Source organism: Felis catus, chromosome C1 (genome assembly GCF_018350175.1).
Source record: "Felis catus isolate Fca126 chromosome C1, F.catus_Fca126_mat1.0, whole genome shotgun sequence".
Taxonomy (NCBI): Eukaryota; Metazoa; Chordata; class Mammalia; order Carnivora; family Felidae; genus Felis; species Felis catus.
The window spans coordinates 147,752,934-147,780,796 of NC_058375.1; the positions used below are offsets into that span (position 1 = coordinate 147,752,934).

Below are 27,863 nucleotides of genomic sequence, written 5' to 3' on the forward strand. Positions count from 1 at the left end.
GTAACATTTAAGTTATGTTTAAGTATAAAATAATTTTAAAATCATCAGGCAAACAACCTAGAAACCAATATTATATATTTTGTAGAGAATTACTCAAGAATTAGCTACAGGGGCGCCTGGGTGTCTCAGTCCGTTAAGCGACCGACTTCGGCTCAGGTCATGTTCTTGGGGTTCCTGAGTTTCAAGCCTTGCATCAGGCATTGTGCCCCTCCCCTGCTCATGCTCTCTCTCTGTCTCTCAAAAATTAATAAACGTTAAAGAAAAAAGAATTAGCTACAAAATGTAGTGATTTAGGATTGTACATATTTTTTCTAAATTTCTAAATTTTCTTGGAAAAGCCATTACTGTCTACAGTAGCTTAATCATTACCATCACGAAACACTGTGGGCATTCCAGAGTTAGAGAAATCATCTGAGTAATGTGATTTTGCCCCATGCCCTATTAGAACACGAAGAATAAATTATCTAACATTTAGATTCTTCTTTTTATTTGCATATCACTTCTTTCTTATTGAAGAGAGAGAGTGTGTACACAAGCAGAGGAGAGGGGGACAAAGAGAGAGAGAATCTCTCTCTCTTGATCATGAGGCTCCATCTCATGACCCTGGGATCATAACCTGAGTCAAAATCAAGAGTCGGACATTCAACCAACTGAGCCACCCAGATGCCTCTGCATATCACTTTATCTTTCATCTGAGTTTAAGGTCATTTGCATTCCCATGTCTTCCCAACATTGCAACCAACAAAAACCAATGAAGAGGCAAACAAATGTTATCTATGTTCTACTTACTCTGGGTAAATTATCAGCTGTGGAAACCAGTCCACTACTCAGGTCTATTTCTTACATTTCATTGTTCTAACTTCCCCTGTTTTCCACTGGACTCCAGAAGAGTTACCTGTTACAGAACTGGTACCATGATTGATTTAAAGTTGCAATACCACAGACCTGCTCTAAGTAAAAAGCAAATGATGGACGAAATAGATTTATAAGAACCTACTTTGTGCAAGTCACAGTGATAGGTGTTGTGGGAGAACAAGATACAGTAACTTCCCTAAGTATAGCCTACTAAGTTTGCGGCACTAAGACAAATGTGTACATAGTTATAATTCAAAGGATAATCTGAGAGACTCCAAAAGAGAGGTAGAAATAAAAGTGTTTTGAGGAGTCAACAGAGGCAATGATCATATGAAGCTGGAAGGATGTGAAGGGGTTTCTTAGACAAGATGAATGTTTGAGATGAGTTTTATTTAAGGGCCATAATTTTGAAAGAGACTTTGGGGAGGGTGTTATCATCAAAAATAAAAGCATGAAAGAGGACAAAGAAGGAAAATATAGGACACAACCAGAATAGTAGTGTCCTGTTTGGCTGGATCTGGAAAGGTAACTTGGGGTTCTGTTATATTGGATCCTACAAGTCAGGTTAAGGAGATTGGGCTTTGAGCCTAGGCAAAGGGAGATGACTGAGAGGCATAGAGCAGGACTGATGAGGAGTCTTTTCGGGCTAAGTGGGAGGAGGGGGAGTACGAGAAAGAGAAGTACCAGTAACAAGAAATTGCGTCTGGGCATGGATGACTAAGACTTGACCGATACATTCCACAATATCCCAAGGTTGCAGGGAGGGCAGAGATGGATTAAAGACAAGCTGAGGCCGCCAACGACATAATTTTCTTGTTAGACTAGTCAGGTCCCCTACTTGTGAAGGTCAGTGCCTTCAAATTTTCACCTAATAAGTTAAGCAGCTTACATATTTCAGAATAAAAATTCCCTTTTCATGTGAAGATGATATGTCTCCAAAGCCTTTCTTTTGCTAAAAGGCAAAAGAAAGTTCAAGCATGACGGAGCCAGAGTAACAGCTATGGAAGAGAATGGCATCAAAAGGGCCAATGAGGGAGAGATGTCAGCCATGGTCTTGGTATCTGTGCAGATAAAATGTTTTCTGGTTTTGTGACTCATAAAAAATTAGTTTTCCCAGAAAGGAAAAATGTATAAAATTCAATATTTAAAAGTAAGGGTTCAATGAAATTCTGACACATACTACAACATGGATAAACCTTGAAAACATAATGCTACATGAAATAAGCCAGACACGAAAGGACAAATACTGCATGATTCCTCTTATCTGAGGTACCTAGAGTACCAAATTTATAGAGAAAGAGGGGGCGCCTGAGTGGCTCAGTCGGTTGCGCATCTGACTTTGGCTCAGATCATGATCTCGTGGTTCATGAGTTCGAGCCCCACATCAGGCTCTATGCTGACAGCTCAGAGCCTGGAGCCTGCTTTGGATTCTGTGTCTCCCTCTCTCTCTGCCCCTCCACCCCCCCCCTCAAAAATAAATAAACATTAAAAAAATTATAGAGAAAGAAAGTAGAACAGTGGCTACCAAGGCTGATAGAAAGAAGACAGGAGAGTTAGTGTTTAATGGGTACAGTTTCAGTTTGGGATGATGAAAAAGCTCTGAAGATGTATGGTGGTGATGGTCTCACAATAAAGTAAATGTACGTGATGCCACTGAATTGGATACTCAAAAAGGGTTACCATGGTATATGTTATGGTGTGTACATTTTACTACGATTTTTAAAGAGCAATGGCTCAATGAGGTCCATAGTGTGGTTTTTATAAAGCCAAATTCTAATTTAACTGATTTTTAGAGAGGAAGTTCACATTATGTGGCCTGATAGAATCAGGCTTGTAGGTTGGCCTTTCTACACAGGCCTCTGTTCCAAGAGAAGAGTTATGGTCTCTAAGAAGTTAGCATGGGGAGTTAGGAATCAGAGCAAAGGAGTTGGGTATGGTAATGGCTACCAGGAGAGAGATTATTTTGCCTAATGTTTTAATCTCCAATGTAGGAAGATAGCTGCCAAGGAGGTTTGAATCTTTGCATTAGCCAGTCTGGGTACTCTTCTTCAAGATAGCGTAGCAAACCAAGCTTATCTTTCAAAGCACAGTTCATCATAGTCACAAAGGCAGTGAGAAAATACAACTAACACATCAATAGCTATCAGAAAGAATGATTAAATCTAAAACACTCACTAGAGAGAAGAGAAGAAGAGTGACAACAGGAAATATTTCTCCAGGATCAAAGTCTGATTTTAAAGTGAAATTTTCCTGCATCAACCTAATATGTGTTGCCCTTGGTATAAATGCTTTGGTGTCTCAATGAGAGTAGAAGACCAATTAATAAAGTTATTTATCTTTTCAGGTTGACATAGCACATACGGACTCTGTAGGATTGAGATATGCTACCAAAGAAGGAAAGAACCTGGTGTGAAGTAGAGGAAGGTGATAAGAAAAAAATAAAAGGAAATATTGAGAAGGAAGGGAGACTGGTAAGGAAGGAAGATAGTTGTGAAATTATATTATGTGAAGGAAGAAGTCTCCTGCGGTTCTGCAAGATGGAGAGCTAGCATACCTCAAAAGCACTGGAAACATCTACGAAAGCTCCATAAAATAGTCTGGGAACAGAATTAAAATGTGCTTAAAAAAAAGAAAGGAAAGAAAATTTAAAACTGGAGTGGTGAGGAGAATAGAGATTTGGAATGGTGTTAGACTTTATTAAATTACTTGTGCATATTAAAATATAAAGGCTATATCGAAAGAAGGAAAATAAAATGCTGGATTTCCAAATAATTAGAGGGGAAAAAATAAAGGAATATCTGATTAATGTAATGAAATAAAAAAAGGAGAAAAAAAAGAACAGAAATCTCATGGTAAAGGGAATAGAATGTAAGGTGACAGAAATAAATGTAACAGTAATCACAGTAAATATAAATTAACTCACCAGTTAAAAGGCAGAGGCTATCAGATTGAAAGGTAAAACAAAATCCAGCTAGATTCCATTTATGAGAGAACTTCTAAAAACATAATGACATTGAAGGTTGACATTAAAGCGACAGAAAAGAATACCAGATTTATATTTCCAATAAGATCGAGGGGCGCCTGGGTGGCGCAGTCGGTTAAGCGTCCGACTTCAGCCAGGTCACGATCTCGCGGTCCGGGAGTTCGAGCCCCACGTCAGACTCTGGGGTGATGGCTCAGAGCCTGGAGCCTGTTTCCGATTCTGTGTCTCCCTCTCTCTCTGCCCCTCCCCCGTTCATGCTGTGTCTCTCTCTGTCCCCAAAATAAATAAATGTTGAAAAAAAATTAAAAAAAAAAAAAAAAAAAAAAAAGATCGAGAACTAGGTATAAAAATCCCTCTGCCACCCCAGAACACCCAGATCTGGACAAACCACTCAAAGATACTTTAAAGTTTTGGGTTTTGTTTTTGTTTTGGTAATCTCTACTCCCAACATAAGGCTTGAACTCGTGACCCCAAGATCATGAGTCCTATGCTCTTCCAACAAAGCCAGCCAGGTGCCCCTCAAAGACACTTGAAAATGTCTTATTATACTCACAAGAAAATAGGGGAAACCCTTTGAAGACAGAAAAAGCAAAGAGAAAGCCCAGACCACAGAAGCAGATGAACAAAAACACAGAAACTGATGCTACCCCAGATCAGGGGTCAACAACTACAGCCTGGGAGCCAAACTCAGCCTGCCTCCTGGGTTTGTAAAGTTTTATTGGAACCTGGCGAGGCCCAGTGTTTACATATTGTCTGTCTCTGGCTTCTTTTGCACTGTAACAGCGGAACTAAGTCGTATGGACGGAAATCATATGACCCTCAAAGTGAAAATATTTAACTATCTCTTTACAGAAAAGGTTTGCAGGCCCTTGCTCCAGGGGTTCAAGATATGAGGATTCATGCCTGCTGGGGTTGGCATAGGATGAGGAGTGAAAGCAGAAACCCAGGCCTTCAGTCTGTGCACAGTGAGGAAAGTTAAATGGACACTTCTCCAAAAAAGTCAGACAACTGACATGAGTCTACGTCTATGAAATGATGAGTTGAGGATAAGGAAACCTGCCAGTTGCCCTGCTCTAGATGGGAGTTACTCTGAAATTGGCAGCCATTGCTTAGACTGAACACTGCTTCAAATGCCCCCCATGAAAAGCAGCCCACTGGCTTAGAGGTCCACTTCAAGGGCATTTTCTCTGCACCTTCCAGCTTTACTCAAAATGAGGTGTTATCAACATATCCTCTCTGTTGTTTCTGTGCATTTTTTCATTCACTGTGGTAGACTAAAGAAGGGGAATAGTTTCATCCCTTGGGGTCTGACAGAGTTGGAGCCTGTTTCCAGGCAGAAGAGACACTTGGGGTCTTTCCTGGATGCAGGCCACTACTACATAATGGCACCGCTACATCCTGGCAAGTGGAGAATGGTGGCTGTTAGGAGACCTCCTGTGGAAGAGCTGGCCTATGATCAATTCTCATATATTAGTCCTTTATTTCTCTGATCAGAATCCCCTCTTAGTCTCTAAGCCTTCAATAAATCTTGTGAATTGCTACAGGCTGATCATAGTTATCAGTGTGTGGAATTAAGGAAATACCCTATTTTCATGCTTGTAGCAAAGCATAGAGACAGAATGGCAACTGCTTATACAAGACCAAATATGAGATGGCGAAAGATGGTCTGCAGAGTATAGGGCTGTGGTTGGAGCCACAGAGCTGGCTAAGATGGGAAGCTGCAATCAGGACACATTTATGTGATGTATGGACCTTCCCAGAAACATGTGTAAAGGAGAAGCAGGTGAAAATACAAGCCGATGGTTGTGGATACACTATATATAAAAAGAAAGTGAGACTTTATAGTCACCAGTTGAGGAGGCATTCATTGTGTGAATACATCTTGGGGAAGAAGGTTCTATAGGATAGACCTTGAAGACAATGGCTTAAGCTAGCAGCCAACCCAGAGGATTGACATTTTCATAAATGCTTCACCACTGAAGAGAATTTAGCATCTATTGCAGATAATGAGAGATCATTGACGTATGGGAGGGGATTGCTAGGGGACTTTCTCAGCACTTCTTAAATCACACTATTACGATACATTTGATTCCATACCCAGGCAAAAACCCAGAGAAGAGTCGCCACTTGTGACTGACTTGTGGCTATATCCCATCCTTTCTAATCAAGGCCCCAAAATAGTTCTAGAGATTAGTGACAACAGAAGGATGGCCTGATTGGCAAATCCTGAGACTAGGAGGCAGTAGAGTTCAGGCTTTAAATCTAGGCACTGATGAGCTGTGTAAGATTGTACAAGGCAAGTCATTTTGCTGCACCTGCTTCTCTGTTGAATAACACGGATGATGTTAGTCCATAGCTCATAGAGTTGTTATTGCAGATCAAATTACTTCAGACAAGTAAAGCACCTAGAACAATGCCTGGTATGTAGTTAGTGCTCACTGGATGTTGGCTGCTCCTACTGGGAGTTCAGGCAAAGGTCTGGACGTAGGCAAGTCCAGGATCTGTTATTCAAGAGTTTAGATTCAGACATCCGTTTCTGCACAATAGATCACTTTATAATAATGTATCGCCACTTCTCATAATTCCTGTGGGATGAGTGGGCTCAGATGAGTGTTTCTTCTGCTGGGGTTTCTCATGTGGTTGCAATCAGCTAGTGGCTGGGGCTGGAGACATTGGGACGCCTGAATCTGTTGGAATGCCTGAGATGACTTCTTCCCTCTGGTGCCTGGTGATTTAGTGCTTCACAACATGATGTCTCTCTCCACAGGGTCCTCATCCTCCAGGGCTCTCTGTGTGGCCTGCCAGTGGGGCACCCAGACGTCTCATATGGTAATTGGTTTCTGAGAACACAAAAGCAGGAGCTGCCAGGCCTTTCCTAGCGTTTAGGCCCAGAGCTGGCACAGCGTCATTTCTGCCCATTATATTGGATTAAGAAGTCACAAGGTCACCCAGATTCAATGTGGAGGGAGCGGACTACAGAAGGGCATGACTACTAGGAGCCATGGTTCACTGGGTATGATCTAAAGGAAGTTTATAAAAGCAAAAGGAATGAGTGAGCTCAGAGTTCAGTTTTCCCCCTAAATTAATAGATTCCACTCTTCCCCACATTCACATCATCTCACACCTGATATAGTCTAGCTTATCATCAAGGTCTCCCCCCAAACCCAGTCATCTCCCTACTTCTATCCAACTTGTGTTCTGCTCTCATGTTAGCCTTCCAGAAACATTGTCTTTGTGTCTCTGCCTAAGAAAACTTAACTATTTAGTATTGTCTGCACGATAAGGTTTGAACACCTTAGGCTGTTATTCAAGGGGCCATGGGCTAGTGTCTGAGAATACGGGGTTGAGTTAGAGAATGACAGAAATGAAATTCACATAGCAATATTGACTGCTTTCTAGCTTTATCAAGCCTAAAGAGTGCACAAACAGCACAAAGGAAACATCTGAATGATATATCATTTTTGTCATCAGACCACAGAGGTGACAATGGTCAGCAGCCTGCAGGGATAAAAAAGCTTGCCAGATTTGAACAAAAGGGCACCCAGAAATTCATTCTTACCTATGAAAGGTTTGCATTATCACCCCCAAAAAAACTTCTGCTACCTTGTAAAGCCACTCAGCAAGTCACATCACTTAGGACAACAATCTATGCCCAATGTCTGAGCTCTGGGTCCCCATATTCTTGCTGCCTATCATTCAACCACCTTTTTTTCCTGTGTCTAAACTATAGGTTATGCAATTTCCTTCATTTGTACCTTTGTAGGAGATTAGGAGATTTTCCAGTTCTCCAGGAGGGCAGTTTGCATCATGATCAACCATAGAAGTCCTCTGCAATGGTGTCCCAATTTCATGTTTTAACCTCATACTTATCTATGTGCTGCACAATGTTTACTATAACATTCCCTTTTATCCCTTGACACAAACCTTTGCACCCATTCAAACTGATCTACCCTCTCTGTTCCCCTCACTTCCTAGTCCTTTCTCATCTCTCTGCATAAGATGGGAAGCAATGGCAGGGAAGGAATGGAGAAGACACAAGCTGTGCCAATGTCTCAAGAAGCTGAGGCGTTGGAGCACAAGAAATGAGGGTAGCAAGAAAGATAAGAATGCCTTGTTTTGTAGTCCTCTCATGTCTACTGCATTTTACTTGTATTTTTCTTAAATATAGGAGAAGTTTCATTTCCTCAGCCATATTTTTTAAATGTTTCTTTTTGAGAGGAGAAAAAGAGAGAGAGAGAGAGAGAGAGAGAGAGAGAGAGAGAGAGAGAGAGAGAGAGAGAAAGCACATGAAAGGGGCAGAGAGAGGCAGAAAGACAGAGAGAATGAGAATCACAAGCATGCTCTGCACTGTCAGTGCAGAGCCCAACACCGGGATTGAACTCATGAACAGTGAGATCATGACTTGAGCTGAAATCAAGAGTCAGTCACTTAACCCACTAAGCCACCCAGGCACCCCTCCTCAAGCCATATTCTGAGCCTACTTTGGGAAAAGAAGGGGTTTATTCTAAAGTGTGTTTTTCTACCCTATATATTTATACTTATTCAGAGTAGCAATAATTACTTGTTAGTTGGTTATGCCATAGAAAGACAAAACTCTTACAGTTCACCCATCCATCCATTTACCCATTTTGTCATGGAGTCAATAATCACTTACTGACTCCTATCCACCTCAAGCCTTTGCCGTGCATTGCTCATCACCGGGCAGTTTATGCAGGCTCTGGAACTCTTAGATTCCTCAGCATCTGATACATAGCACCCTATAAAATATTCAGCCTTAAAATTATAAAAACAAAGAGATAAAATTATGAAAATACTACAATCTCATTGTAAACACCAAAACAGCATAGAAGCCTCCTCTGGTTGCTACTCCACCCAAACTCCCCGTTCCAATAGCCGAAAAGTAACAGTTGCTGACAGTTCTTTCTATATCCTTCCAGAAATTTGTGTTTTTTTTACATAAATAAGACCATTCTATATGTATTTTTCTGTTGTTGCCCACACCTCTCATCTATACAATATATTTTGGTTCTCTTCTTATAAAGGGCCATGTACCTCTCCTTGTTCTTTTTTAATTCATTTTTTATTTTTTATCTTGGGGGGGTGTGAGTGAGGAAGAGGGGCGGGGGGTTGTGAGTGAGGAAGAGGGGCAGAGAGAGAGGAAGAGAGAATCTCAAGCAGGCTCCATGCTCAGCGTGGGCTTGATCCCATGACCCCATGACCCCAAGGTAATGACCTGAGCCAAAATCAAGAGCCAGACGCTCAACTGAGCCAACCAGGCACCCCTCTCCTTGTTCTTTTCTGAAAAAAAAAAACCAGTTTTATTGAGATACAATTCACACAGCCTGCCATCACCCATTCAGTGGTTTTTAGAATATTCAGAGCTGTGCAGCCATCATGACAATCCTCATTCTTTTTAACGGTTGCAGAGATTTTGTTTTATGCCACAATTTCAGTAAATATTTGTTGAACTGATTTAAACTATAGATTTGGACTGAGAAAGTGGAGGAAAAAAAGAAAATTATCTAGAAACATAAAAATAAGAAAGCTCCAAGGCTTCTGCTGGTCCTTTTAAGCAACTATGTTATATTGATATAACAACATGGATGAAAACATATCCTTTTCACAGTATCTGTGTTTTTTCTTTCCAGATAGCAGGATCCTAATCCATGTGGACATAAAGTCATGTTGTATTATGCTGGATTTCCCTTAGCAAGTCAATTGTTTTCAATTTCAAGTAACATATTGTTTCATTTCAGTAAGTTTAAAAACAAATATTACTTTTAATAAGATTCCCAAATTTAGTTTATAATATTTCAATATGAATAGGACAATTTTTGCAGCATTTGTTTTAAATATACTGTGAAGGTAAGCATTTCAGATTAATACAATATTTATAAAATGTCTAAAGAAATGTAAGCAAGTTGTTTTTGAAATTATTTATAAATATTAGGAGCTTTAAGCATATGGGGTGCTAAGTAATATTGACATGTCTGGGAAAATGTGCAAAACAGAGGGAAATAATGCAACTCCTCTTTCCCCACACTTACATTCCCACATACAAAATAACACATTCGCTCAGAGGGGGGACAAACGGCATTTAGTAAAATTAGTAAAGCTTAACAGTGACATTAAAACATGTACTTCAATGCAAACCTGAATCAGGCAAAGCAATGAAAAATTTAGACCCAACTGCTGTTGAGGTGGGCAAGCAAAAGACATAGGCACTTGCTAGTGTAAAAAGAGGAATTGCCGTAGAGGTTGGAAAACATCTTTCTGGAGATTTTAAAAACATGACAAGAACAGAACATATTCGATGCCACATTCCTCTCTAGGGATTGAGACTTGATTCCATGAGGTCATGCAGCTCATGGATTCTATTATTATAATCAAGTCCCACACTGAGTCTCAAAGTGCAATATTCACTGTTCCTAAATGCTTAATGTCTAAGTTCCTGGAAACTCTCCCCCTCAGGACCTCTCTGGTACTCAGCAGTAATCTAGCAAGTGTTCATCTTCAAATGCATCATCAAGCATATACCATTTTTCCAAAACAAATCGATCAGATGTCAAAAACAGTAGAAATCTCAGATCTTTTTTCCACCTTGGGTCAAACTCCATCATTCCTGGGATTTGATGGAGATCTTTAAAATTCTGTATCTTAGATTCTCCTCATAAGTTCTCCATGCAAACAGAGTCTTGATCTTAAAAAGTCTCTAATTTATCCAAGTTTCTTTAAAACTGTCTTTTCCTTTTGGGGTTCCTGGGTGGCTCAGTCAGTTAAGCATCTGACTTCGGCTCAGGTCATGATCTCATGGTTCATGGGTTCGAGCCCCACATTGGGCTCTGTGTTGACAGTTCAGAGCCTGGAGCCTGTTTTGGATTCTGTGTCTCCCTCTCTCTCTGCACCCCCCCCCACATGCACACTCTGTCTCTCTCAGAAATGAATACATGTTAAAAAATATTTTTTAAATGTCTTTTACCTTCAAAATGACTTCATACTTTACCGTGTCCTAGAATTAAAATCTAGCACAGCTAAGGAGATGATGGAGCTGCTTTAATGATGGCAAAATAAAACCCAAGAAAATGCGGGCTCCATAGAAAATAACCAAATATATACCAGGTAGAGGAAACTCCAGCTTATTCATGCTTTTTTTTAATGTTTATTTATTTTCAGAGAGGTAGGCAGGGAGAGAGGAAAAGAGAATCCTAAGCAGGCTTTGAGCTGTTACCATGAAGCCCAAAATGGGCTTGAGATCATGAACCATGATCATGACCTGAGCTGATATCAAGAGTCGGATGCTTAACCAACTAAGCCACCCAAGTGTCCCATTTAAAAATACTGTATGGATGGAACTATCCTACGACCCAGAAATTGCACTACTAGGTATTTATCCAAGGGATATGTGCTGTTTTGAAGGGACACATGCACCCCAATGTTTATATCAACACTACCAACAATAGCCAAAGTATGGAAAGAGCCTGAATGTCCACTGATGGATGAATGGATAAAGAAGATTTGGTATATATATACAATGGAGTATTACTTGGCAATCAAAAAGAATGAAATCTTGTCATTTGTAACTATGTGGATGGAACTGGAGGATATTATGCTAAGCTAAATTAGTAAGAGAAAGAAAAATATCATATGACTTCACTCATATGCCGACTTTAAGACACAGAACAGATGAACACAAGGGAAGGGAAGCAAAAATAATATAAAAACAGGGAGGGGGACAAAACATAAGAGACTTTTAAATATGGAGAACAAACAGAGGGTTACTGGAGGGGTCGTGAAAGGGGGGGATGGGCTGAATGGGTAAGAGGCATTAAGGAATCTACTCCTGAAATCATTGTTGCCCTATATGCTAACTAACTTGGATGTAAATTTAAAAAAATACTATATGGGACTTTGGATATGGGAAGATGGACTGAATTTTGGGGGGAGAGAGAAAGTAATTTTTTTGAGAGAGACAGAGCACAAGCAGGGAGAGAGACAAGAGGAGGGAGGGAGAGAGAGAGAGAAGGAGACAGAAAGAGAAAGAGAGAGAGAGAGAGAGAGAGAGAGAGAGAGAGAGAGAGAGAGAGAATCGTAAGCAGACTCCACGCTCACCCCAGAGTCCAACATGGGGCTCAATCTCACAACTCTGAGATCATGACCTAAGCCGAAATCAAGAGTCAGATGCTTTACCAACTGAGCCACCCAGGTGCCTGAAAGTAATTTTTAGTGGGTCTCTCCTTAGAGTGAAAATCATTGCTGTGAAAAACAGTACTCAGCAATTATGGTGACATTAAAAAAAAAAAGCCTGAAATGTTCTCTTCTTCCTACTTTCTGAAGAGAAGGGAAATGGTAATTGAGAGAACAGATTACAGAGACAGAGGGATTATCACTGGAGAGCATGAGACTGTGGTTGGTGCATAACAGGAACTGCAAAAAGATCAGTGTATCTCTGCATCCACAGTAGCAAACCCACTTAAGCTAGTATAAACAGAAAAGCAATTTGTTAAAGAGTGTTAGGTATTTCTGGGAGACCAGAGAGTCTGTGTTTGAGGTTAGCCAAATACTCGTTAGGCAACAGCTTCACAGAGACCCACGGCTGCTCTGGTAGTCCCACACACCTCTATTAGCATCACCTCCCCTGAGTGCTAGATACTAATAGTTCTGCAACTATGACCCCCCAAAGCTGAAAGCCTCTACTGCCAGCCTTGCCAGAAAATGGATTCTTACCTTCTCACATAGCTCTCTTATGAGTGAAATCTCAAATAGGTTCATTTGATTGCCATAGAATATACCATGAGAACCAGGAAAACTGAGGGGCTAGCTTCTTCTCTGGGAGAGGGGTAGATAATGTGGAATAATGCCCGAATGTGAAAATGGTGTGGCTAGAAAGTCACAAAACACGGCAAATATCTTCCATTGGATGTATGGTTGCAGTATAGAAGCCAGAAAGTCAGTAGGTTTTGATAGATTAGATACTTCAAATGAGGGAGAGGAGGGCAGTATGAGTGACTCTCAGATTTCAGATTTGTATATGGGGTGGATGGTGGCATCATTACGGAGATGCAGTGGGCATATTTAGTGCATGAAAGGCCATTAGGATCAATAATTCGGTCTGGAAGGATTCCGGGAAGATGACAGCAGAAGTGGGGTGATTTTTTAATCTCCTCAGAGCAGCCTATAAAAAGAAACAAAAAGCAGAATAAAGCCAAACACCAATGGAGATAATCTTCAACAGTGACAGTGACAAGGTTCTCCCATAAACTACAAATTATGAATGGATAAAGAACAACCACTGACAGCTATAAGAATTGATTGTACCAACACCTTTGCAGGACAGAGGGAAGCAAGGGACATCAGATGGACTTGAGATCTCTAAAGAGCCAAGAAGTACTCACTGGAAGCTTCTGATAAAATTGAGAGGGGATTTTACACTCTGATAATGAATGAGTACAAAGTGTTTGCAGTGAACTCTGAAGGGGCCACAGAAATCTGGGCCCCATGAAATCCCAGACCAGGTAGTCAAAACTCACTTCTAGGACAAAGTCCCATGATGAGAAAATGTTGCAAGGAAAATCCAAATTGAGCACCACAGGAACAGCAAAGTCAAAGGAAATAACAGGTCCAGATAAAACTAGGGGAGGAAATATCTCCAGAAAGTAAGCTGCAAATTTTTTGAACATACACAAATATAACAAAAGAGAAAACTGTAGAGCTATGAAGTTAGAAGGGTTATCTTGAGTCACAACTATTTCTAAAAGTTGAGGAAGACAAATTTTGAGTATAAATGAGCAAAAAGAAGAATCAGATCTTAAAGTTAACGTAAAAACAGATTAAGAAGAATAACATCCACACAGATAAGGAGAGACATTAGAGAGACATTAGAGAAACAGGACTACAATATGTCTTGCAACATAGAGAGGATGTGCTCTGATAGAGCAGGGCTTTCATGGTTTATGGTCTGGGGCTTCACATCAAGTAAAGCGAGGACCCTTAAAGGAACATTGTGATGGTGGGAGACATCCTCAAGAATGTTGCTACTGCCCACTGCCCTGAGTCTTGTTCATGATTCCTTCTCCTCTTCCAATTAGGAGCTGTGATGATGCAAAAGGTTGAATGGAGAGGGCATTATAATGAATTGTAGATACAGATTTTGTCCATAGAATCTCTTGTGAAGGTTTATTCTGATGAGCTGGGCTTGCTGCATTATTTATTCCCATCATGTTGGGAATAATCATGAAACCTAATATTCCACCAGTCAGACTGGTCTTTGTCATTTTTTTTTTTTGCATTACTCCAATAACAGCAATTCTAGGATAGAAGTAGGGAGGAAATGGCAGGAAGTTGCAATAGAAAGAAAAAGAAGGGGAGGGGAGGTAGTCTTAACAGTAATAATGGCAGCTTCCAACAACACTGACTTGTGATTCTGATTAATCAAGTTTTTAAAGTAGACATAGATGGTTGATATTTATTTGAAATGCTCTTTATGTATAAAACCATCTAGATATTAAATAATTTGGAATTTTTGATAACATTTGAAATATTATAAATTGTAAAATATTCTTTCTAAACAACCACACAACTACATTTTTTTCTAAGCCCAAACAGATATTCCCATGCTTGAAGTGCTGTTCCTAATTTATTTTTAAAGGCTAATTTGCAAAATGAAATTGTTTGGATGATTGGTTTGCAGTAAACATGGTACACCAAATTGGTTTCTAAATTTAGAAAAAGGTTGAGTCTCCTCTTACAATAATCAAGAAATAGAAGTATTAATGATAATGGAGCTTCCATAATTAAAAAGTCAAATTCTGAAATAACAAGCAGAAATGAACCTTAGCAGGTAGTAGCAACATAAATTGTAATTCCTGAAAATGGTTATTTTAAGCTCTTTTCATGGGATAATGCAATCTCCAATATGCAGCTTACTGAACAATAATATATGTATCATATGCATTATAATTATGTTCCATAGTCTTGCTGAATTCAGTACTATCAGACATAACAAAGATATAGGAAATAGTGCATGAAATTCTAAGAATCATAAAAGACAAAGTTGTGTTAATGAATGCTTTGATTTCTATGTCTGATATTTTAAAAATTTTTGGAAAGTAGTAATTGTTATCTATATAAATGTATTCAAAGAAAAATCTTGTTTACATATAATAGGATTTACAGAAGAACTCTAGATTTTAAATACAGTAGACTCCATGTCCTTTCTTGGAGGTTTTTGAGGACTGATTTTTGGTAATATCTCTCTGGCATAAAATGTTTTATGAAGTCCAGCTTCTCGAACTGCTAACTCAAAACGGAGTCTAGGGTCAGAAATTATCTGTAGAAAGAAAAAAGAAGTTATCTGTAGAAATAAAATACAATTTAAATAAGTAGCAATTCACTGAACTAAAGTAAATTTTATCATTTAGTTCTATATTTGCTCAAGCTATATAATTTGTTTCTTCTGGGTAGATGACTAGATGACAATAAACTTTGTGTATACAGTGACTATATTCTGTTGCCGTTTTTTAGGGGGAGAGGGTTGGGTTTTTTTTTGTTGTTTTTACTGAAAATGTCCAAATGTTCTTGACATTATCATTTTCCAGTATGTCCATGGCTTCCGAGATAAGATACAGAGAATATTATACTAGATTAGTCAAAATACAACATATTGATATTATTAAAAAGATGCAGTAAAAAAAGCTTACTTTCAGTACTATCATTGATTCATTATTTATTCATAGCTAGAGTTACAAAATATAGACAATCATTGATTAAAATAAATCTAAACCACACTCTTGGTACATTCGTCTTTCGCTAGACATTCTAATTTCTCCATCATTCTGAAATATGTAAATTATGTTTAAACACATGGCCTCTACTTAAAAAACAAAATCAATCGAACTCTCCAAGGCTGATTTCTATTTCAAGCAGAATTAGAAAATGTCTCCACCAATGTGGTTCTAAGTGGCAATGGAAATATGAGTAGCTCAATTTCTATTTTCATTTATAGCTGATTGGACCTTATTCCTCTTCCCCTCCTTCCATGAATATTAAATGTCAACAGACGCTGCTTGCAATAAGGTAACCACATATGGATTTTAGCTAATGAGACATTTTACACGGACTTCAAGTCCCCCTAGAGGATGGGATAGCAAGCTGTTGAAAGCAGCCCTCCTTCAAGAAGCTCTTAAACCAATAGGGGCAGTAAGAAGGTATACAGATAACTACAGCTGGTGGCACATGTGACTGATGTTCCAAGGATAGAAGATCACAGAAGTACATCTCCTGGTGCGGGTTAGACTAGGATGACCTCAGGTGAAGAGGAGCACGTGAGCTAACTGTAAAGTCCACCCTATTCTTCTATGAAGCAGAGTGGGGAAGAAAAGAGACAGAGAACCAAAAAAGGAAGGCACATGCAAACTCAGAGGTGAAATAGGTCAATTCGGGGTCAGGGCAGTTTGGGTAGAACACTGGAGTAGCAGCAGTCTACTACAATTGTCTAAACATGAAGTAATAAATGCCTAAACTTGGCTGGTAGCAAGGAAGAGAGAACTTTCGGAAACACTATGAAGGGAAGAATCAAGAGAATTTGGCAACTGATGAGGTACAGGGACGAGGAGCAATGATTGCACACAAGTCGAAAATAATACAGAGATTTGTGTCTGAGAAGCAATATATTTTGGGCATTAGTCTCTCCTCTTCTAGATACAATCTCTGTAGTCACCCTTATCCACTTCCAAGGATTCATGCTATGCCTGTGTACTCCCTAATTTTTTCTGGATTCACCTGTCTTCTCAGCTTCGGGTCTGTGAGGTTTAAAAGATCGCCTTATCCTATTTTTAGAATAGGTATCAAGTGAAATGGAGGTCTCCCTGGAAAGTTGACCTGCATTTCCCCAAATCACCTCCCCAGAAGCAACCAATCAGATTCTTGTAAACGTGTTCTAGACATCTTCACCCTAATCATGACATGAACAAAATAAATACTCTTCCCTGAAGTCTGTTTTTACTTCTGTATTCTTATATGGTTAATGGCAGCCACACGTAATGACTATAATTTACTGAATTACTTGTAGATGCCAGGCAATATCCTAGGCAATTGACATTTATTATCCTAATCCTCATAAGAACCTTACAAATTATTATTTTACAGATGAAGTAAACAAGACATAAAGATGTTAATAGCTTACACAAGTTCATAGCCAGTAAATAGCAGATGTAGATTTGAATCCAAAATGCAGGCTCTTCTCAGTACCACTCGCTGCCCGGCTTAGAATCATCCTCACTTTCATTACTCCCTCCTCTCAGCCAGAGCCATTCATGCCACACCCTCCCACGTTTATGAGGACTTTGCCATCTTAAAAGACTCTGACCCCCACTCCCACCCCCACCAATTTTCCATCCAGAATACGTTGCTAAGCATATCTGAGTATATAATTCACCTGCTTCTAGGTCTCACCTGTGCTCACAGGATAACATCTTAGCAAGCAAAAGCTACTATACTTTTCAGTCTGACCCTAACCTATGTTTCCAATCTCATCTCCTAGCACCCTTGCCGTGTACCTTTACACTGAAGACACACCAATAAGGGCCTCTTTCCACCCTCCTCTGCTTGGTGAAACCCTTATTTCCTCAGCCCAGGTACCCGAGAGCTTTCCAGTTTGACTTCAATTCTTTGCCAGCCCCAGCTGCCCTTCCTGCTTTGGCTTCTGGAGATACACTTGCATCCTTATAATTAATCCCTTTCCTTTGGCCCAACCCCTCCTCCCAGCTGAGTTTTTTGGTTTTAATTTAAATCAACCTGGAAAAAACGTTGTTACTGCTGCCGAAAATCCTCGACTAAGATGTAGCTTAGTTTCCTCTTCAACACTTGGTCCCACTTCCCTAGTCTGCATTTCTTTTGGTTCCCTTCATGCCTCTACAGGCCTTAGACCTCCACCATGGAGGTAGTCTCACCCCAGGGGCATTATTCTCACACATGCTACCTTCCCTCCTAACCCAGCCGCCCTGCTCACTTCCTTCAACAGAGTAAGTCAGTCTTGTTCAGGATGTAGCCCTGGCAACTCCACTGTGCCAGATATAGAATAGGTTCCGTAAATATTGTCCAATTGATAAATGAACTGTTCATCTTTTTTATTTCTTAGCGAAGTATACAGCACATAGGAGAGGCACACTTGATCTGTCAATGGGTGAATGGATGAAGTTTCCTACTCTGTAAATAATTAACTAAGTGTCCAGCTTCTCTCCTTAGACTTGTAAAATTAACAAACTAGGGAGAACTACTTTCTCCCTTAATATCAGTGATATCCATTCATTCATCTGTCCTCCCTCCCTGCCTTCCATCCATCTGAAAATACTTTTTTTTTAACTTTTTTAACGTTTATTTATTATTGAGAGACACAGTGTGAGCAGAGGAGGGGTAGAGAGAGGGGAGACACAGAATCTGAAGTAGGGCTCCAGGCTCTGAGCTGTCAGCACAGAGCCCAACGCGGGGCTCAAACTCACGAACTGTGAGATCATGACCTGAGCCGAAGTCGGTCGCCTAACCAACTGAGCCACCCAGGCACCCCTGAAAGTACTTTTTAAAATCCTTTCTCAGTTACAGGAACAGACTAAAAGGAGTCAGAAGTTCCTAGAAATGATTAAATAACACCTTAATACTTTTCCACAGAAAATGTTTTCTTTTATCATTAGCTCTGATGTATTATCTTCAGTTAATTTTAATTTCTGAAAGCTTCCCTCTGCTTCGTCTTGTATCATGTCATCAGTTGTTGCCTTAGTAGGATTTATATCATGAATTTAACATTAAACAAATTCTGAATGATAGAAAAACACTTAAAATAGAACATTAAACACAACTTTAAAGTAAACTTTTGTAAATTTTAAAGATATTTTAATGTAGAAATGTCAATTTTAAAAATAATTTTCAATGACAGATTTATAATATATTCAGACAAACTGTTCTATGGTCACCTATCAACTATTTTACAGGGCTAAGAATCATGCAGTAATTGCGTGCTATCATTTAGCAGTAAAAATTAAGTGAATCCACATGGTATTCAAATGTAAATATTGAAAATAATTTTTAACCCAAAACACACACTTCTATAAATCTTTTTATCATCATGGCTTTTGCATCAATCATGCTAATTCCCACAATTACCTGGTATTCATTGTATGTATTCAATGTAAAGAGTGGCTTTTGAAGAATAAATTCTTCTTCAGTTCCAATACCCATTCTTGCTTTTGATGCCATTGTGTCTGACATCATTCTAACAGGATCAAATTGAGCAACAATAGCAACCTAAAAGAAGAAAAAGCATGGCTATTTGGATTACGATACAAGCTAACTACTTCTGGGGAGCACTACTAATGTTCAATGTCCATTAAAGGCAGGAAATTTTATTAAAGATAAAACCCAAGAAGGAAGGACAGACAAAATATTAAGCCAGGCCAGTCATAGAGATCCCCAAAGGAGCTAATGGTTTAAAAACAAAACATATTAAAAGGCCATAATAAATATGGTTTGCTACTGATTGAGTTATCACAGTTATGATTAAATTTAGATAAAAATGTATTTTTCTGGTACTAAGTCATAGGAAATCTTATAAAGAAAATCTATATATTGAACTAACTTAAAACGTAACCAAAGATAAAAAACATTCATTTTTAACTACTAGCAATATATGGTCATGGTGACAACTCCACAAAGCTTTCTAGAAAGTTTAATATGATCAAGATCATTCTAGAGTATATTATTTATGCATTAAGTTGAGTTATGTTGGCATTATTGGGCAAGATGGGTAAATCTCCATTGTGTTCAGCAATGAGATTTCCAGGGACTATTGTAAACCATTGTTTCCCCTTCTACTGAAAAACCGTAGAGTCATTTTAACCTAAATGCCCTTGTCCTTTATGATAATTGAAATCATTCAAACCTGTATCCTAATGAAAGAAGCCACTAATTTTGTAAATTATATGCACCATTAGTAACACCTGCCTGTTAATTCCTAAAGTCAAGAATTAGCATTAAGAGAATGGCATTTTTAATGCCATTTAGAAACTGTAATGACAAAACTGGGGGTTGAATATGCTTTAATTATTATAGGTTTCCTAGCCAAAATGTCTTAAACTATAGTTCTAAACACCGGTTACAGGTAACGGGCATAAATATTTCCTCTTTCAAAGAGTTCAGATGGAGAGAATTCTAATCATATGGACTCTGTAGTTATCAAATATATATTTGAACAAGAACGTACGTAGTAATACTGACATTAAGTTTTGTCCCCAGAAGGCCATGGTGTATAATTATTTGCTAATGATTAAATTTTGTTGAATCTAGCATGACCAGGACTTACATTCCTCTTTGAATTTATTTCTGTAATCTATTTTTATCAAAGATGATGACATAATAGTGGTATGCATTTACACTTCCTGTAAACTATGCCATTTAACTAGTTTAACTAGACTTCCTCAGTTTGAATCCAGTCTAACAGTTGCTTGTTGTGTGACTTTGGGGAACCTGTGGCTCTTCTGTTTCCTCTTCTATAAAATAGAAATATTGCTATGAAAATAAATACATACATCATGAGGTTGTTGTAGAGATTAAGTGAGCTAAAACCTAAGAGCATTTAGAAGAGGGTTTTATATTTAATATTTTAAAAGTGTGAACACACATTACTACAAACCTCTGAAGCAGGTACTATCATTATTCCCATTTTTCAGAGGAGGAAATGAAGCTTAGGGAAGTAAATGATCTAAGTTTCCTCTGCCAGTAAGTCATGAACCAGGTTGCACCCAGGTTTGAAGGATACCAGAGGCCAAGTTCTTATCCAAGATTCCATGTTGCCTCCACTGACATGGAAGGGAAATCAGACAGTCATTTCCCATCAGTTGTGTAGGGGTGTCAGTGGGCTTTGGAGCTTAGGAGTTGAACTAATCACTTCCAGATCAAAACCTCTGAAAAATTACCAAGTAAAACTATTTTATCACACTTCTCAAATTGAAAAACTTTTGCCTACTTTTACTAGGCAATGCAATGGGAGGCTTTAATTCTCTCACAAAAAATAGTATATATTTTTTAAAAAATGGTTTTTCACATGTTTGCTGACCACAGGGGATTTCCAAACAGAAGTTTCTACCCCTAAGATGATTGTCTTGCTCAAACTCCACCAGGTTTTTTGAGGAGCAGAAAATCCTGCTAGATGTAAAGTTTCACTCCTGTAAATGGGTACTATTCAGCTAATAAACGAGAGGTAATACGGATGCATTTAAATCTTGGGAGAGCCTTTTGAAAAGTGCTGATAAAGTTCTTTTAATATACGAAGAAACTGGAAATTGTTCAACATAAATCTAATTGCTCCCAGCAATGAAGATCAGTGTCCCAATTTGGAAAAGTTACATTTCATATCACAGATGTTGTAACTAAGCCCTACTAATAATGTTATTAAGAACACTTAGAAACCACCCATGAAAATTTCCAAATTAAAAACACCTGTTTCCTAAGGGCTTCTAGTCGCCTCTCTCTCTCGCCTTCTTCATGAGCTTCTTGGAGGGCCACTGCTTTTTTCTCCAGCAAACGCTTTTCCAGTAATTCTTGTCTATATTTAACCCTTTAAAAATAATGCACAAGGAAGTTGGGAAAGCATCATAGTAACTGTGTAAATTATATGGGTAGGAACATAGATAGGGGCAGAAGGCATCTCAGAGGTGACATCACGGTCATATTTTGGCTTTACTTGCTTTTGGTTGATTTCTCATAACCAAACAATAAAATGCATTGGTGTAAAATTCAATCTATAATAATTCTAATAACCAGAGAACTGCTGGGGTGCCTGGGTGGCTCAGTCAGTTAAATGTCTGACTTCGGCTCAGGTCATGATCTCGCGGTTTGTGAGTTTGAGCCCTGTGTCGGGCTCTGTGCTGACAGCTCGGAGCCTGGATCCTGCTCTGGATTCTGTGTCTCCTTCTCTCTTTGCGCCTCCCCCACTTGTGCTCTGTCTCTCAAAAATAAAGAAATGTAAATTTAAAAAAATTTTCTAAAATAACGAGAGAACTGCAGATCACAGGGCAGGAAAAAGTAGGGTAAAAACCCAATCCATCTCTTTCTTCCTTTGAAATCATTGTATTGACCCTCAAACTGTCTGTCAGCTGCCACAGCTATAGCTAATCAACCCACCAGAGGACAGCCTCACTCCTGAGTGATTCTTCTAGCAGTTTCCTCAAGGAGTTTCAACACAATTTGAGATGTTAAAAAGGCTACCTTACTGATTAAATATACATACTTTTAGAAAGAAGAGTAAATAAAATGCTATAATAATATGCCCAAATTGTCTCAATACTAGAACTTAAAATTTTATCTATATTTTCACTTGTTTTGTCTAGAACCCCCATTTTGGGTGTGTGTGTGGTTTAAAAATTACACTTTGACTGTAGATGGCAGCAAAAACATGACTTTCCCTTAGCATTATGTTTTCATTCTCCTTAAAATCAGCAGTATTAAAACAGAGCACATTTCAATACCCATTTTAATACCTCCAAACTCATTCAGCCCTCCTCTGCTGCCTTTTTTTAGGCAGCCTCCCTTCCTATCTTCTTGCCCAAGCTATTCTTCTTTTGAATTATAGAGAGGAGATTTGTCTTTTCTAAAAAAGTAGACATTTGGGTTCTCAAGGGAGTATGAGGCCATTGCCTCTGTCTTCCATTATTGATGGCTTAGATTTAACTTTCTTTAAGACATCAGTCACAGATGTGCTTTGCCCTTAGTGTGCATACCTGCATTTTCCACGGATGTACCTTCACTAGACCCTTTTAATTCTGGATCTTGATGTTAACTGAAATGTTTACTATGCATCGAGGCTGTTGCTAAAACCTTCATGTCTTTTAGCTCATTTAGATTTCACAACAACCTGATGTTGGGGCACCAATATGGATCCCATTTTAAAGATAAAGAAATAGAGGTATAGACTGGTGATGTGATTTGCTCATGTTCTCACACCCACCAAGTGGCAGAGCCAGAGACCAAACCCAGGCAGACTGGCCCCAGATCCCATGCTGACCCCGGCCCTCCCCCTACTGTGCAATTAGCCCCTATGCTCTTCTCTCCTTCCCTTGATTGCTCTACTCACCTCACTGACATGAATACCTGCTGTGTGCTGTACCCTGTGCGAGGTATTGGAAGCACATGGAGAAGACAGCCCTTCCAAGTTTGTAGTTTAATATGGATACAAAAAGACAAGCCTAAGAACTAATCAAGGTATAGAGTGCCTTCAGAGAGGTATAAACAAGGTCTGCTGGGGGACCTTGTGGAAAAGACTTGGGAGCTTCATGGAGGAGGCAGCATTTGAGCTGGGTCCCAGGGATTATTAGCATTTGGAGAGGCGTGATGGTGGAAAGGAGGCTGGCCTTCCTGGAAGAGAGTGCCAGGCCAAGGGTGAGTCCAGAAAGGCACTCCCACTCAGGCACATGCATAGGCAGGGTTGGCATCTGAGAGTGAGCAACTTTTAAGTTTTGCTCCCTGGGCATCTTGCCTGCCTCGCTGGTTACAGTCCCAAGAAAGGAAGAGTCCAGGGTGGCTAGGACAGACTGAGTAAGGCATTTGAACCTGTGTCATCTGAACAGAGTGAGTGAATGAAAGAAGCCCAGGGAAGTATTGGCAGGGTGAGCCTGGTAGTCATGTGGTTCCTTCAGGAAGATTTGTTCCTGGGGAGGAAAAATCTCCAAAACCAGGTTGCTCCTGAGGCTGACATTAAAGCAGCAGCGTAGGAGAGGAAAAGAGTGGAATGTGCAGTAGATCCTTGCAGAGTACAAAACCCACAATGGGATTTAGGAGGAAAGTCCTAAACCTCGATGGCTGTGGCTGTCCTCCTCCTCATCTCCCATACAGGAGTCAGTAGCCTGACACACGTTAAACAAGCTACAGACCAGGTTGCTCCCTTTCTCCAATGCCTCCATGTCATGGAAAGCTATTTCTCATTCTCTCCATTTTCACTAGGGCATGACACAACCTCCCTAATAAGGTTCTACTCAATTTATGTACTGAGTACAAGCTAAGTGAACGACTGTGAAGGTTCAATTAAAAGATACCCTGGGATTTGATCATTACCATATGCTAATTCTCAGAACCTTTGAAAACTTTCTCTTCCTTTGGGATATATAGGTTGCTTTGTCTGCAACAAAGTTTTGCCTGCTTTGAAAAAGTAAGAGTTGTACCAGTTAGGGGAGCTTGACTTGTGAGGAAGAAGTTGCAAATCTGACTAAGGCATTTGAACTTGTGCCTAAAGAAGCCCGGCTCATGGTTTACCCTGAGGCTCACTCACTCGTTCAACCTATGTTTATTGAGCACCTACACTGTATCAACCACTGTTCCAGGCACTAGAGATACAATTTCAACACAGGAGACACGTTTCTGTCCTCACAGAGCTAACAGTCTAGCAGGGATACAAAGACCCAGGCAATTTTGTTAAGGGGTGGCCCTTGCTCTGAGGACACAGTGGGATGTAGGCCTTGGGAGGGGCACTTTTGCAGACTTGGGGCATTTAGGGGAGCACCCAAGAGAAAGTGCTCTGAATCTCACACCCGAAAAAGGAGCAAAGGGGGAAAGAATAGGAAGAACGTTCCAGGCAGAGAAAAAGAGCATATGAAGGTGAGAAAGCACAGTATTTTTTGAACTGAAAAATACTCAGAAAGACCAAAAGTGGACAATGCAAGGTGAGGCTGGAGAGGCATGAGAGGCCAGACTGGGGCTTCGCATGCATGAGGGTTTTGATGAGGGAAATGTGGTGATCTGAAAAACCTCTCCTGTAATATGTACGTGATAATAAGGAGTCAAGACCAGAGAGGGTTATCCACAGGCAAGTTGATGGTTTCCTAACCTAGGGAACTGGTAGGAGATAGACCTGGAGGAGATGCTGAAGGAGAAGACTTGGATTTAAAGTTTATGTAGAAGATAGAATTAATTTGAATTGTTAATGTTATGGCAGAGCAGAAGAGATAGAGGAAGGAGTTAAGGTTTCCTTCTTGCACAGTGAGCAATGGCGTCCCTCGCTAAAACTGGGAACTTGGAGAAACAGGGAAGAGAAGGAATCAGGTTCCTTTGGACAGGGACCAGCCTTCACAGATCTGGGCTGAAGATGTAAATGGGAGATCTTTATCAACGGCGTGGAATCGAGGCCATGGAGCAGATGGAATCAATCAGGAAGAGAGTGTAGAGTAATAAGAAAAGTAGGTCTAGGAGTGACTGCCAAGGAAACATTTAGGAAAGGGACAGAAGACAAAACTAGGAGGATGAGGAGAAATGATGCCAAAGCAGCTAAGGAAAACAGCATTAACAATGTCAAATGATACAGAAAGATCTGATATAACCCGCAAATGATCACTAGATTAAATAAGAGGGAGTCATCTGTGATCTTGGCAGGAGCAGTCAGTAGAGACGTGGCTGGAGGATTAGTGGGGCTGAGGAGGTGAGTGAGGGAGCAGACAACCCCTTCAGCAAGACTGAGGGCGCTGGAGGGAGCGCGCAGCTGATCACACTTGTGTTGGCTCCAAAGTGGTGACCAACGTTACTCTGGCCACCTTGAGGATTTGCCACTGAAAATATTTTTTAAATATTTATTTTGTGAGAGAGAGAGAGAGAGAGAGAGAGAGAGAGAGAGAGAGAGAGAGCGCCAGCGCCCCAGCACGAGTAGGGGAGAGGCAGAGAGAGAAGGAGAGAGAGGATCCCCAGCAAGCTTCATGCTGTCAGCATACAGGTCCACTTGGGTTCCGATCCCATGAACCATGAGATCGTGACCTGAGCTGAAAATTAGAGCTTAATCGACTGAGCCACCCAGGAGCCCCTTGCCACGAAAAATTTAAGCAAATAAGTGACATACTCAAATCCTTCATTTATACAGATGCTGTGGTATAAACTCAGATAATAATCCCCTTGGAAAGGGGAAACTCTTGGTGCCTCTCTCCTCTCCCAGTCTGGACAGAAACTTTTCTTTGCCTAAAGAGAAGTGATGCAGAAAAACTCTTGGGAGAAAGCCAAATACTCACATATTCATGGGGAAAGAAAATAGCAACACAGTAAAGTCAATCATTTGGAAAATTTTCCACATAAATACCTTTAGCTATTTGAGGTAGCAGATTTTCTCCAAATTAAACTGTTGCTATGAAAGTCAATGTCAGGAAATGGCGAAGCTCAAAAGTCTAAATTGTGCACAGAATTCCCAAACAGGAGTCCTAGGTCCATCTCTCAGTCCGTTTTATGCTCCCTGCTTCTACAAAGGTTCAAAGTATTGCAGAAGGGGCATTTTCAACTTCTCATGGGGGAGGAGAGGCATCGTATTGTTCAAAGGCAACAGCTGCTGCAGAATCAGGCACAGCATTAACAATAATCTGGAAAGGATTTTGTTTAAGCCTCCAGGCCTGAGTGTAGTTGAAGGGACAGAAAGCTTTCATGTAGAATGGAGAGTTTATGTATCATTTAGGAGATTCTTTATGTGTGTGTACAGCACTCGAAGAGGTGAGTATACGAATGCAAGTGGCTTGGGAACACCTTGAACTTTAGTAGCAGCATCCCTTTGCTTCAGTGAAACTTCAGTGAGAACTGGGCAAAACATTAAGTACTAAACTTTGACCTGCCTCCTGTTTGGAGCCACAGGTAACTTCAGTCTAAACAAACCTACAGCACCCAAGGGGGATTAGGAAGACTCCTGAGGAACAACAGATAGTGGCAGGAGCTACCATTTTTTTTTTTTAACAAAAAGCTTATGCAATAAATAAAACAACATAAAGATATATCTTAATTAGGGCACTGTAACCAGTATTGGACTCCCCCCAAAAACATTTCAGGGAAGTAATTTACCCTACTGAATTAAAGGCAGTTTGTGTGCAAACTTGCTACTTAGTGTTTAGGTCATGTGGCTTACTCAATATTGAATGAGAAATCTTTAAACAGGCACATGCCGGAGGTATTTCAGCAGCAGCATGGTGAACCTGTTCCTACCTGTTGGGAAATCCATTTTTTTGGCTCAAACCCACTCGGAAAGTTGTTCTTCCCACCAAATTGAGAGAAACCGCTCTATTAGATATAGGGTAATAGGGAAGACTATGTGGATCAAAACACAGGCCAGGTGGAAGCACCTGTCAAGAGGTAAATGGCGATGGGGGAAAGGGGGAGAAGGAGAAGCTAGCCCAGAGGAAAAAAACCTGGATGCTCACTGGATGCTTCTAATGATATAGGCAATGAGACTCTACTCAGTGGGGATTTTGGCTAAGGGCATAAGCGGAGACCAATTTCTGCAAATAGAATGTAAATCCTGATGCAAGGCAGTGACATCCTGGTACAGATAGGCGTGGGCAAGAACAAAGAGGATTCATAGAGAATCCACAGAACCAAGAGGAGAGGAACCCATGCCAGCCCCAAACAGAGACTATTCTTCCAGCTCAGAGCACTTACTGCTTCCTTTGTGAGGTGTAAGAGCAAGTTCTTATTGGAACTCTATTCTTTAATCGATTGATTCAGTTAGCCAACATATAGTTAGTTGAGCACCTACTATGTGTGAAGCACTGTCCCCAATGCTTAGGATACAATAGGGAAAAATTTAAACTAGACAAAAAAGATCCCCACTCTCTTAAGTCTTATATTATTTGTGGTTATTTATAAGCATGCCTAAATTAACATTCTAATAAGATACATAAATTAAAAAATAATTATCAAGAACAATCTTATCACAAAGTCCTAAATCAGCCCCTTCTTGTATTGCTATAGTGATGGTTCTCAACTGTAAAAGTCATTAGGATCACTGGAACATGTAAAAACTTCTGATGCCAATGTCCCGCACCAAACTAATCACATCAGAATCTGGTGTTGTGGTGTTGGGGCTCAAGCGTTGGTATTTTGCTAAAACTTCCTCCAATTGATTCTAATGTGCAGCCAGGCCTGAAAGCCAAAACCACCTAGCCCATTGGTTACCTAACTTGAGCTAACATCAGAATCACTTGGAGGGCTTGTTAAAGCTCAGATCACTTCACCACCTCTAGAGTTTCTC

At 40.0% G+C, this 27,863-nt stretch overlaps 1 protein-coding gene across 7 annotated transcripts in view; it reads right to left on the reverse strand.

The window, feature by feature from the left end:
- Nucleotides 1-27,863, reverse strand: part of CCDC148 (coiled-coil domain containing 148) — a 283,553-nt gene that overhangs the window by 17,804 nt on the left and 237,886 nt on the right. For 5 of the 7 annotated variants that reach the window (XM_019838135.3, XM_045033843.1, XM_045033846.1 and 2 more), the window contains 3 exons: nt 21,323-21,440; nt 18,992-19,132; nt 13,678-15,164 (listed from right to left, as the gene is read on the reverse strand). In XM_019838135.3, coding sequence (XP_019693694.2) covers nt 15,018-15,164; nt 18,992-19,132; nt 21,323-21,440 — 406 coding nt within the window. In that variant the 3' untranslated portion in view covers nt 13,678-15,017. Of the gene's footprint in view, nt 1-11,959; nt 13,011-13,677; nt 15,165-18,991; nt 19,133-21,322; nt 21,441-27,863 lie in introns of those variants that run through there. The other 2 variants (XM_045033841.1, XM_045033842.1) reach the window with 2 other exon arrangements.